This window comes from Amphiura filiformis, chromosome 7 (assembly GCF_039555335.1).
Source record: "Amphiura filiformis chromosome 7, Afil_fr2py, whole genome shotgun sequence".
Classification (NCBI taxonomy): Eukaryota; Metazoa; Echinodermata; class Ophiuroidea; order Amphilepidida; family Amphiuridae; genus Amphiura; species Amphiura filiformis.
The window spans coordinates 64,805,350-64,817,379 of record NC_092634.1 but is presented as its reverse complement, the minus strand read 5'-3'; the positions used below and the strand labels follow the sequence as shown (position 1 = coordinate 64,817,379).

The following is a 12,030-nucleotide window of genomic DNA, read 5'->3' as shown; positions in this document are numbered from 1 at the left end:
TTTGTTTTTTGTCATATTAGTTGACAAAGGTGTTCATATTCATCTACAATTTAATTGTGTTGTATTTGTTTGAGTGTAGGGGTGTGTGTGTGCGTGTAGGTAATCCCAGTAAACACGAAAATGTTTTAAAAACTTTATACACATGTTATATTTTGGGTTTTGGTGCAGATAAAAACGTTTTAATAACATTAAAATGTCGGGTTATGTAAAGGTCATGGAAACGTTTTATAACGTTTGGTATGAAAACACACTGCAACATTTTAAAATGTTATCGTAAAATATTTTTTGCAAACATTTTTGCCAAATATAATTTTTTTTTGTTAACACTTAAATAACATTATATTAGAATATTTGCAGTAGGTTATCAACAGATGTTTTTGAGTGTTATGAAAACGTTATATACCCTCTATATCATGTCCTTTATGACATTTAAAAAATTTCTGGCAACTTTTTTTCATCTTTTGCGAATAATGTGGAAAACGTTTTGTGTTTGCTGGGATCACTGTTAACAAAGGTGCTCAATTGTTGATTAAGATTTCAACTTTTGATTCCAAACACAAAATTGTATTCTGAAATTATTCAGATTGTGCTCCATCTTTCTCCAGCAAGAGTGAGTATGTGATCTTTATCAGGTCATGATCTTTTTTTTACCTTGGATTAGCAGTCTACTACAAATCTGTGAACAAATTTGACACAGAACGTTTTACAGAAAGGGTTTAAATGTCGGGTTATATAAAGCGTATAAAATTGTTTTATCCTTAGAACTATATCAGAATATCATCCATATCATTCAACTTAGACTAATCGAATGCAAAATGTTGTTCAGGAGGCAGTGCTAGAGCTCAGCTCTGCATTTGATACTATCGATCATGCTATACCCTATACCATCTTCAGACCGATATGGCTTCAGGGAACTGTCCTGAAGTGGTTTGTCATATCTACATGAGCGCTTCCAGCATCAAGAACAAAGAGTCCTCAATCTCCACGTAATCTACCATGGGGCGTGGAGCACCTCTCGACACTTTACTCTGCATCACTGAGTGACATCATATTAAAACATGGAAGCAATCATATCATGTATGCAGATGACACCCAAATCTATCTAATCCTTAAAACCGCAATATACAATATTCAATACTGCAGAAGGTAGGCATGTTGCCTATGAGGGTCGACGATATGAGGGATGCATTAGCGAACTCCAGATGACAGGCGTCAGCTGAATTCAACTGTGTGAGCACAGGCATGGAACATCCATTCTATGTGTTTATTAATCTATTTTGATGTTCAGAGGTCAAATTAGTAAAGATGGTTGGATTTTCTCTTTCCCTGATATTTTCTGCATATTTCTCATAATGATGAAACTTGGTATACATTTCTCATAATGATGAAACTTAGTATACATGTTTAAGTTCACTTAAGGGGGTACTACACCCATTGTGTTTTTTTGCATTTTGTGAAGAAATTACAAAAAAAAATTGAACAAAGTGGTATGCAAAATGAAGGGCAAATCTTCTCGTTTTATTGGTGGCATCGGTATCAACGTAGCTTACATGCTTTTAAAAGTAGAAGCCAAAAGGTGGTACATCACTGATGATTTAAATTCACTTCATTTTCGAAAACTTTCTATCAACGGATTTCGTTAAAATTTTGGATATGTGTTGCTAACATATTAGGAAATGAAGTTGATATGTAAAATGGGAATAAGTGGTTCCTGATTTCTTTTATGACTTCATGAACTTGGTGCTCCACAACTATCAATTCAAAAACGGAACTGGTTAAAATGCTTCTATTTTCAATGTTGAGCTATATTTTGTATTTTTAACTTGCGACATTATTTCACTGAAACTTAATTAAGCCACAGTTAACAGGTTACCACAACCATATTACAGCAATGTTGAAAAATTGTATTTCTTGTCACCTATACCACCATATTGGGTAGTTTTCCGTAAGCTTAACTTTTGTGATTTTGGTAACTATTTTATATTTATTTGTGAAATCCATCTCAACTAGGCATTCTAAATTGTACTCACCATTTACATCCCAAGGTATATTAGTATATCCACCTTGCACTTCTCGATATATATCCAGTTAAAGACAGCAATCAAAATTATGCCTCATTATGATATCACAGACTCTCACATGTGTATTCAAAATTGATGCTTAAATTTGACCTGAACCAATTGACCTATAACCTGACATACGGTGACCTAATAGCCTTTTCTTCTCCTAACAACACATTATAGTATTAAATTGACTAATGACTATGCATCCATTGTGTAAGTGTTTATTTAATTTATTCAGTGTTATATATTTTGCATGCACCACTAAATTTTCTATAGAGAGTATAACAAAGGATTTAATGTATTCTATTCATGTACCTTACTTGAACATGTTGAATAGAATAAATTATGGTTTGTTATGAAACACGCATCTGAGTTACTAGGATACAGTAAACAAAAAATATATAGGGCTAAAATGACTTACTAAAATGGTTTAAAATCACTTTGTATGTAGATATATTTTATAAGTTCAGGACATGAGGTGATGAACATATTTATGTACTTCATAAATTTGCAAGGAAAAAAAGAAGAGGGGTACTGATGAAAATCAGGGTATTATTCCCCCTTAATATGTATCGCACAAATTAGTACAGGTGGGTGGATTTTTTCCTGACTTTTCTCACATTTTTAAATTGCTTTGACTGGGGTCAAAGTTGGTGGACATGAATCTGAAGAAGAGGGGAACATTCTTAAAAAATCTTTAAAATGAAGCGGTGGTCATTCTAGGTCAAAGGTCATACAGGTGTCAATTTGTATAAATTGCTCCAATTGGGCTCGAAGTGACATAATCCTGGTCATCTGGAATCATATCTTACAACTATTAAACATGGACCATAGTGAATAATACAGTCAACATTATGCAGGCATGAATATGTGAAGCATGAAATATAAATGGAAGTAGTAAATTCAGGAAAAACGAAAATAAAAAAGCAAAATGAATAAAAATAAAATGATATTCATTCTCCTGAGATATCAAATGAAAATTTGTTTAAATGTTTTCCCAATTTACACTTTTTTCTGCAATTTTATATTCAGTTTTAAACGTAGTTTTGACGAAATTTAAAAAGGCTTGAAAATTTGGAATAATTTGTGGAAACTTACACCTTCATACTCAATGACAAGATCCTCAAAAGTCTTAACTAAATTGTAACCTCTATTAAAATCAGAAAGAGTAGAAATAAAAAATAAAAAAATAAAATAAATTTTGGATTTATAAAGCGCCTTTCTTTCTCCAGATCTTAGAGGACTCAGAGCGCTGTAATTTCGCTGCAATTGTGAATCATCACAATCAGATCGCATCAACTAGGTTGCTGCCGAACGGCGCACACTTATCCGCATTTAGATTGTAACATCCACCAATTATCTGTGCAGCTCCCCAAATTCCATTGGGTGAAGGAAGTTTTGATAACCAAACAACTAATCACCGATTTTTGCGATACAGGAGGAAACCGGAGATCCCGGAGAAAACCTGCGAGAGCGAGCATGGAATCGGGATAAACCAAGTGCACATGAGTCCTTGGGCCGCGCCGGGGCTTAAAGATGTTTATTCTCTATCAAAAACATATAAAATGCGCGCAAATTGAAGTAGAGTGAATTACAAAACATCCAGTAAGTTGGACATATTGGGATTAAAAAACTGGAGTTGGAGTCGAGTGAGGTATGAAGAACCTAAAGTAATGTTGGAAAGTTTGTTTGAAGTCAGTTTCAGAGCTGGTGACTTTATCGTGCATCGTGTGCTCTCATTCAAAATACATGGTACCTCGTGGACAAATAATAAAATTGGGTATCGCAGCAAAAAGACTCATAAAAATTAAACGGTAGTAGCGAGTCACTTCATATTTTCACAGAAGGTGACTATTGAGTGTGACATTTACAGAAATTTTCAATAATGGGAAAGTTTAACTTGGTTCTTACATAAATATCGATTCTTTGCTCTATTGCACTTTTTTTGACTCACCCTGTAGTAGTAGTAGTAGTAGTAGTAGTAGCAGTAGTAGTAGTAGTAGTAGTAGTAGTAGTAGTAGTAGTAGTAGTAGTAGTAGTAGTAGTAGTAGTAGTAGTAGTAGTAGTAGTAGTAGTCGAGTGACTAGTCGAGTAGTAGTCGAGTGACTAAAAAGTATCGTCATCATTTATTATTATCATTATTATTGTTATTATTATTATTTAATATTGTTTTAGTAGTAAAGCGTATTGTAATCTTATTATATTTCTTTTCCATGGGAACCTAAGGTGATGTTAAATATTATTTTTATTATTATTATCACTTACAGAGGCCCAGTACGCTATCTACAAAGGTAAACGAATCATTCCCTTGAAACTTGACCAGCACAAACCTGGCGGCTGGTTAGGACTTCTAATCAACAGCTTGTTCTATCATGATGTGCAGTCTGAAAATGCCATGTTGAAAAGCTTGCCTAGCATCATACGAGACATCAAGGGCTATACTACTTCTACTTATTTGGCTTCTAGAGGTAGGTACCTACAACAAGTATTAATAATTTAATAAATCAAAAGGATTACAAGAGTCCGCGGACACCGTGATGTTTGTGTGTCGCTTATGGATGATTTTGGCATGCGCCAAACTTTGATTTAATGTGCGCTCATGCTTGGCTTGTTTGCATTATGTATGTAGGCCCCCAATGCGTAATGAGCATATCAAATACAACCCCAGCCCCTGGGTACCCGGGGATTTTGATTTAAATGTTCAAGTCCCGGGTAAACACCTGGCCAGTCCCGGACCACCCATATACGATACAAACTGATGCAAACCCCGGATATTCAAGTTCCCGGCCCTGGGCATCAGATATAGGCCTCGATATTTTGGTTTTAATAATCATTCGGTTGTTAAACTATATATGATGGTGAGCCCGGACACTTATGAAGACCTCAACATCGCTGGATTTAGATGTTTTACTGACTTGGAACTTTTGCCATGTTCAAAGACTTTTGTCTGACACGGCGTTTATTTCATAGCCCTAATAGTCTAACAGCATGCATCTAACACTCCACTTTTATCATGCATTTTTAATGCTCTACAGTGTCAAGGGGACGGGGCAAGAGGGTGTCCGTCTAATTTTGTTGTCCCACCACTTCTATTGTGCATGCTTGTTTGTTGTTTGTTTTAAATATTTTAAGAGGCATGAATGGTCGAGAAAATGCTAGGAATAAACCGGGAATGTTGTATATTGGTGGGGCCTACAGGTGTAGGTCGATTTGTGATTAATGACATTGTTAAATGCTCCAACTTGAAAATATATAGCTTGGAAAATCGGTATATTAACACCGGCCCATAAATGCGGGCATCCTTTTAGCAGACCACGGCAATATTCACGTGCCATTTTACTGGTTGGAAAACCCCGGGTACGCTACGACACAATCCCGGCTCTCACCCGGGTAAAGCCCCCACCCAAACGTCAATTCTTATATCAGTCCTGGCTCCCCGGGACAAATTTTGAGTCAAATCCCAGGTCACATGATGTCAAGTCCCGGTCATCCCCGGGTACCCAGGGGCTGTGGTTGCAATGGCCAGGAGCATAATTGGGCCGATAATACGTGCTTAGCATTACATGCCAACTTTGCTCAAAATGCTCCAGGCTAGTGTCCACAGAATCCAATGTATTTTGATGTAGAGTGATCCTTGTGGAATATAGGGTCAGAGGTCATATAGGAGTCATCTGGAATCATAGTTAATTTTTTTTGAGGATGCTATAAGAAACATATAGAAAAGGTATAAAAGACGTATAAACTTGTTCTCTACAACCAAGTGTTCTCAGCAATTAAATATCCCATTATTTCTGTATGTTTATACATAATTGCTAGAATCCGTTTGAATATCCTTCGTTTTGTTACGCACCATGTTCACGAGATCAAAAACTTGTTCATGTTTTGCTTTGTTTTCAAATGTGTGCCCCTAAAAAATCACGCCGAGTGATTACGTTCTCCTTTTTTGTATTATGTTTGTACTACTCCTCTATTCGTCAAACGGCAAGAGTTTCTAGAATGCTGCTAAAACTTTTAATGCTAATTTATTGCACATTCTAGAGAAGCTTAGTTACCTTATTTAAATAGCCGAGTGAGAGGGTTTTCTTTTTTGAATTTCGACCAACTTTGAGAAATTTGCGCCAAAAATGGTCAAAAAATGCTGATTTTTCAAAAAAATCATAAAAAAGCCCGATTTTGGCCCAAATTTCAAATATTTTTGGTGAAATTGGTCGAAATTCAAAAAAATGAAAAAAACGGGTCCTAGATATTTTGATCTAGTTTTTACAAATTAATAAAAAAATAATTTTGGCCCAAGAATTTTTTTGTTATGATGCACAAAAAAGTGGGCCAAAAACCGTTATTTTTGGGATTTTGGGCCAAAAGTGCCATTTTGGCCCAAATTTGACCTCACAGATGAATTTATCAAGTCTTTGCCATTCTAAATATGTATACTTTTATATACTTTAGACCAACAATTTAGAAGTTATGAGGCCCGAAAGTTTCCATAATTCCAGGGTTCAGACCAACCTTAAGAGGCAGAGAATTTTATTTCAATTTTATATAGGCCAAAATAATTGTTTAATTGAGCAAGAATAAGGATAGAAAAAACGTTGAAAATACTATGTAAAAATTACATTAGACCCCACCAAAGATTACTGTTTCCTTTTTATGGTAATCTAATCTTTTATTTCCTGGAAAAATGGGGTCTAATGTTTTTTTTTAAAAATAATTGATAAAAACATCGAACGTGTATACAAGAAAAATGGTAGACTGACTGGCCATACCTCGCAACCGACGCGATGTACTGCAGAGCACGTGGCCGAAATCAAAATCGATTTATGTGTATCAAAGTACCCTCGTATTAATTGTCTGTATGCGCTTAAGAATTCAACAATATAAATAATGGTAGCTCTATTATAATACACATTAATGTTTTTAGGCAAATACAATTCCAAAATATGGTACATTTTCTGCCTTTGCTTGTCACGTGGTAGGCATATATTGAAGTTGCGATTATATGTTCAAATAAGTTTCAGATGGATAACAACAAGACAAGTGGCCGAGTGGTCTTAGGCGCTAGGCTCATACAGTATCCAAAGCGGTGCGTCGTGAGTTCGAACCCCGCCTCTGTCAAACTTCTGTCAAAAAAAGGGAAATTAAAATTTTACTTTTTTTAAATTTCATATTGGGGAAATGTGACTGGGAGATGTATGGCGTGGAGTGGTGTGTGCGAGTACAGACCGATCGAAGAAATAATGTGGCCATTTATCAGAACCAAATACAGTACCGATTGAATTTTATAAGCCCGTTTTGTGGGAACATGTGGAGAATCTTGTGTGACAAAAAGTTGTTTTGTTATCGATATCTTTTATTGTGGAACATTATTTTTAGGTCTATTGCCATTTGGTCTAATACCATTTCGTCTAATTCCCGCTTAGTCTATATTCGATTGGTCTATTACCAGAAAGGCTAATTGCCACTTAGTCTAATAATCATATAGTCTAATGTCCATTTAGTCTAATATTGTTTGGTCTAATAACCGGTATGTCTACTAACCATATAGTCTAATAACCATTTGGTCTAATATTTTTTAATAACCATTTGGTCTAATAACCGTTTGGTCTAAAAACCATTAGGTATAATACTCGTATGGTCTAATGACCAGTTAGTCTAATATCATTTCGTCTATTTATTAATAAACTAAATGCTTGTAAGACTAAATGGTGTGTAGACCAAATGGGTATTAGACCAAATGGCTATTAGACCTATTGGTTATAGACCAAATGAGTATTAGACTAAATGGTTATTAGACTTAATGGTTTTAGACTTATTGGTTATTAGACTAAATGGTTATCGGACCAAATGGTTATCGGACCAAATGATTATTGGACCAAATGATTATTGGACGTAATGGATATAGACCTAATGGGTTTAGACAAAATGGGTGTAGACAAAATGGATATTAGACCAAATGGTATTAGACCAAATGGCAAATCCCCTATTTTTAGACATCGAACTACGTACATTATTTCTCAATTTTCTGCGCGGAGGGTCACTCCAATTGTAGCCTGTACACCATCCGCGATAATGACAATGCGTAAAAGGGTAGTTTTTCGTGGGTAAGCACGATACGCGCGTAACGCGTTTAGGGTGTCAAAAACATGAAATATTGGAAAAAGGGTAGCAAAATTGTCACACCCTGTTTAGGGTGTGAAAACACCTGTTTAGGGTATTGTTTTAGCCAACGGTTAAATCCTTGTTTAGAATGCTTTTCAAAAGTTGATTATCGCGGATGGTTTACAGGCCACAATGGGAGTGACCCCCCCCCGGATTTTCTGCCACTCGCTAGCCCATTTCATTTCCACTCCAAATTGAAGCTACTATTGCAAAAAAAAAAGTTTTTTGCCATTGGTACGTCAGAAATTTCCGGCCGACAAGCGCGTTTATTCTTAGAGCCATTATGCGGACGCGATTATAATCACCTTATTGCATCAACTTTTATTTATATAGCCGCTTTGAGATCACGGAATTGCATAAGTTAATGCGTAGCCAAATGGTTATGTCCCTGGACTATGAATCCCCGGTATAAATCTCTTTTGAGTCCCCGTGTGACTGAATTTATTTCTTTTCTTCTTTTTCTCATTTTTCTTCCTGTCTTTCCCTTTTTCTTTTCTCTTTCTTTCTTTCTTTCTTTCTTTCTTTCTTTCTTTCTTTCTTTCTTTCTTTCTTTCTTTCTTTCTTTCTTTCTTTCTTTCTTTCTTTCTTTCTTTCTTTCTTTCTTTCTTTCTTTCTTTCTTTCTTTCTTTTTATTTGATTGATACGCTGACTGCAGCGATTGATTGGTTTTGTTTTTCATTTTATATAATTCAGAAATTTGTAGCCTACTAAGTCTTGTACATGAATGTTTTTTCCCAAATTTGATTTACAAATTATTGTTTTTGTAATTTTTTCCCCAAACCAAAACCTAAAATATAACTTGTTTAAAATGTTTTTTAAAACGGTGGTATTTTAACCATGGACTTCACAATATGTCTATACCATGTACAGGGGAACCAGGTAATAGGAACACTGGCAACCCATCACCTATTGATGACAACAGAGAGTACCCAACGCGAAATGCCCAGGATCAGGAGGTAGCAAAGTCCAAGCAAACTATGAAACTAGATTATCGTAATCTATATCTAGACTTAGCAGAACCTATTGGTAAGTGGCCACGTCATCAACTGTGAACATAACACAATATTATATAACACAATGTTAATAGCCCTTTAATCAATGTTGGTTTTCAATATGTGATCAACACCATTTGTGCAATTATACACCAGAAGAGGGTTTTAACATTGCAGTAGAAACATTACCTATATTTGGACTCTAACATCAGTATATTCCTTAGGCCCCGTATCCATAGGCTGTTCCCTTGTGGCGTGTGGTCTTGTTCCGTGTTCACTTGTTCCCATGTGACCTGCCACACAGACAACGAACCTTTTTTTTGCTTAGCGGCCGTATCCATAGGTTGTCTGTGTGGCAGGTCACATGGGAACAGCCTATGGATACGGGACCTAAGGAATATACTTCCCCCTCTAATGTGTATATTATACTTGAGACTCGTGTTCAAGATATCATGACAGGCTAGCTAAGTTAAAGAGAATAGCTCAATGTAGTAACAACTCGCACACTTTAACTTTATCATCATCATCATCATCATTCATCAAACGACTACAATCTTTCTTCAACTGCTGCGATCTAGGCTAGCGAAGCAATTTTTTTTGCCTGCAGCATCCCATCAGTATCTCCCAGGAGGTGCTCAACATACCATGTGGTGGAATATAAAAGGTATTTTCTTTCATAGGCTTATCGTCTGGAAGACGGAATATGGTGCGTCTTGACTCTGGTAACCAGTGGAGTGCAGGGTGTTGGTCAGATTGTAGATTGTTTCGTTTGAAATTCACGCGCTTGATATTTAACATGACTCCGTATCAAGATCTTGCAAAGGCATCGATCTTGTTTTCCATGTCCTTGTTGATTACCCGTGACACAAGGTTTAGCAAGGATGGGCTTCTCCTAAGGCGTTACAATATCAAGAAAGCTGCATAGGCTATTGCTTCGTTTTAGGTTTCCAACACTAGAGCCCATCGTGGAACCCAAGTACTTGTACTCTTTGACATGGTTGATGGTACTACCACAGACTTCAAATGCTGGCTGAGCATTACAGTTTGCAGTCATATATTCTGTCGTAGGTGCACTGATGACAAGACCTAGATCTGCTGCTGCAATTGCAGTCCTAGTAAACTGTGAATGAGCATGGGGTATGGAAGATTCCAGCAGGTCATTATCATCAGCGAAATCCAGGTCATTCAGCATTTTGGCAGGATACCCTCCTTGACTGACGTGGGTGGGTAACAACTCCAGTGTCAACTTCAAAGGTGGATTTCCTCAGAAGGTAGTCTGCCAGGTCGATGAACAGGAATGGTGCCCTGACGCACTCCAATTGATACTTGCAAAGGCTCGGAGATACTTCCATCTACCATGACAACACTATTAGAGTCCTTGCAGAGCACCTAGATGGCAGTGACCAAAACCTTTGGTATTCCGTAATGTCGCAGCACGGAAAACATGACGGACCTGTTGATAGATGCACACTTTAACTCAATATAGTTAACAACTCACCGTTTAATCGTTGTAATTTGTTGGACTTAATTTCACTGGTGATTGTGTTACGAGTCGTACTTGACTCAAGGCCAAAATCACCTTTTACCCGAACTCACACGAATGCACAACACAAATACACTGTTTGATTATGCTAACAAAATCTAAGTCTTTAATTGAAAGCGAGTTTCGTTTGGTACAATATAATGACTACAAATGCACATATACATTAATCAAATATAATCACTCTTTATCTATTTTGTACTTAGCCAGCATTCTTCTTCTTGGTGATCATAAAGTTCTTGTAATGTTCTGGACGACTGATGTAATATATCCCTATTCACTTGTCCTGCGACAATCAGCGAAGTCCTTTGTACACTTGCATTGATAACTCCTTGCGTATAAAATCCTTACACGAAAATGGTGTTCTCCAACCACGTTTACAACTCCTTGCGCAATTATCCTATACTAAACTCCTTGCGCCGTCCTCCTATGCTAAACTCCTTGCGCCGTTCTCCTATGCTAAACTCCTTGCGCAGTTCTCCTATGCTAAACTCCTTGCGCAGTTCTCCAAATTTAACTCCTTGCGCTGCTTTCTCCAATTTGGTGCTATTTCCTCCTTTCACACAATATCTTCAGGAAGCAGGACTGCGATGCAGCTGTCCCCACTTATTTTGACAGTTGCGTTGAATCAAAATACCAGACTTCAGCAAGTCGACAGAAGAATATATTTCCTTTCTTGGAAGAATAACGTTCTTTGACGTATTCTAGATCTTCTCCGACAACACTGGTAAATAGTAGTACTTTGACTACATAAAATTTTTCTGGTTTGTAATTTCCTTTCTTTCAAGGAATTGGACTGTAAGCATAGCCCAGATCAACACTATCAACTGTGAATCATTGTTTACATTTTCTTATTATATACCAAGCTTGGGAAAACCCCATTCTATTCTGGGCCATTTACTGCCTTCACATTATGCTCAATCTGGGGAATTCCAAAGTCTTAATTATAACATTAACCTTTCACATGACATCACTTCCTGAGGGGAAATCCCATTACATCATTTTCAGGGGGTTTCCAAATATTCCAAATTAGATATGATTCAGCTTGTTTTGCTCAATTTGAGAGGGGAATTCCCCTAAAATGTCATCACTCATGTAACTTTGTAAACAAAGATAAATCATCAAATTAAATTACTCAGGGCACATCACACCCTCCCCCTTAAAAGAAGAAAGTTTGAATGTAATGAAAACTTTCTTAATTGTTTTCTTCTTTTACATCAACTTCAACTTAAATGTTAACATTGAGTGCTTAACTCAACATACACAGTGACTACTTGTC

The 12,030-nt window shown here is 36.5% G+C and overlaps 1 protein-coding gene across 1 annotated transcript in view; it reads left to right on the top strand.

Annotated features, from left to right (window-relative positions):
* The window catches only part of LOC140157475 (uncharacterized), a 149,744-nt gene that overhangs the window by 79,504 nt on the left and 58,210 nt on the right, over positions 1 to 12,030 (top strand). The window contains exons 39-40 of the mRNA XM_072180680.1: positions 4,331 to 4,531; positions 9,090 to 9,245. Coding sequence (XP_072036781.1) covers positions 4,331 to 4,531; positions 9,090 to 9,245 — 357 coding nt within the window. The remainder of the gene's footprint in view (positions 1 to 4,330; positions 4,532 to 9,089; positions 9,246 to 12,030) is intronic.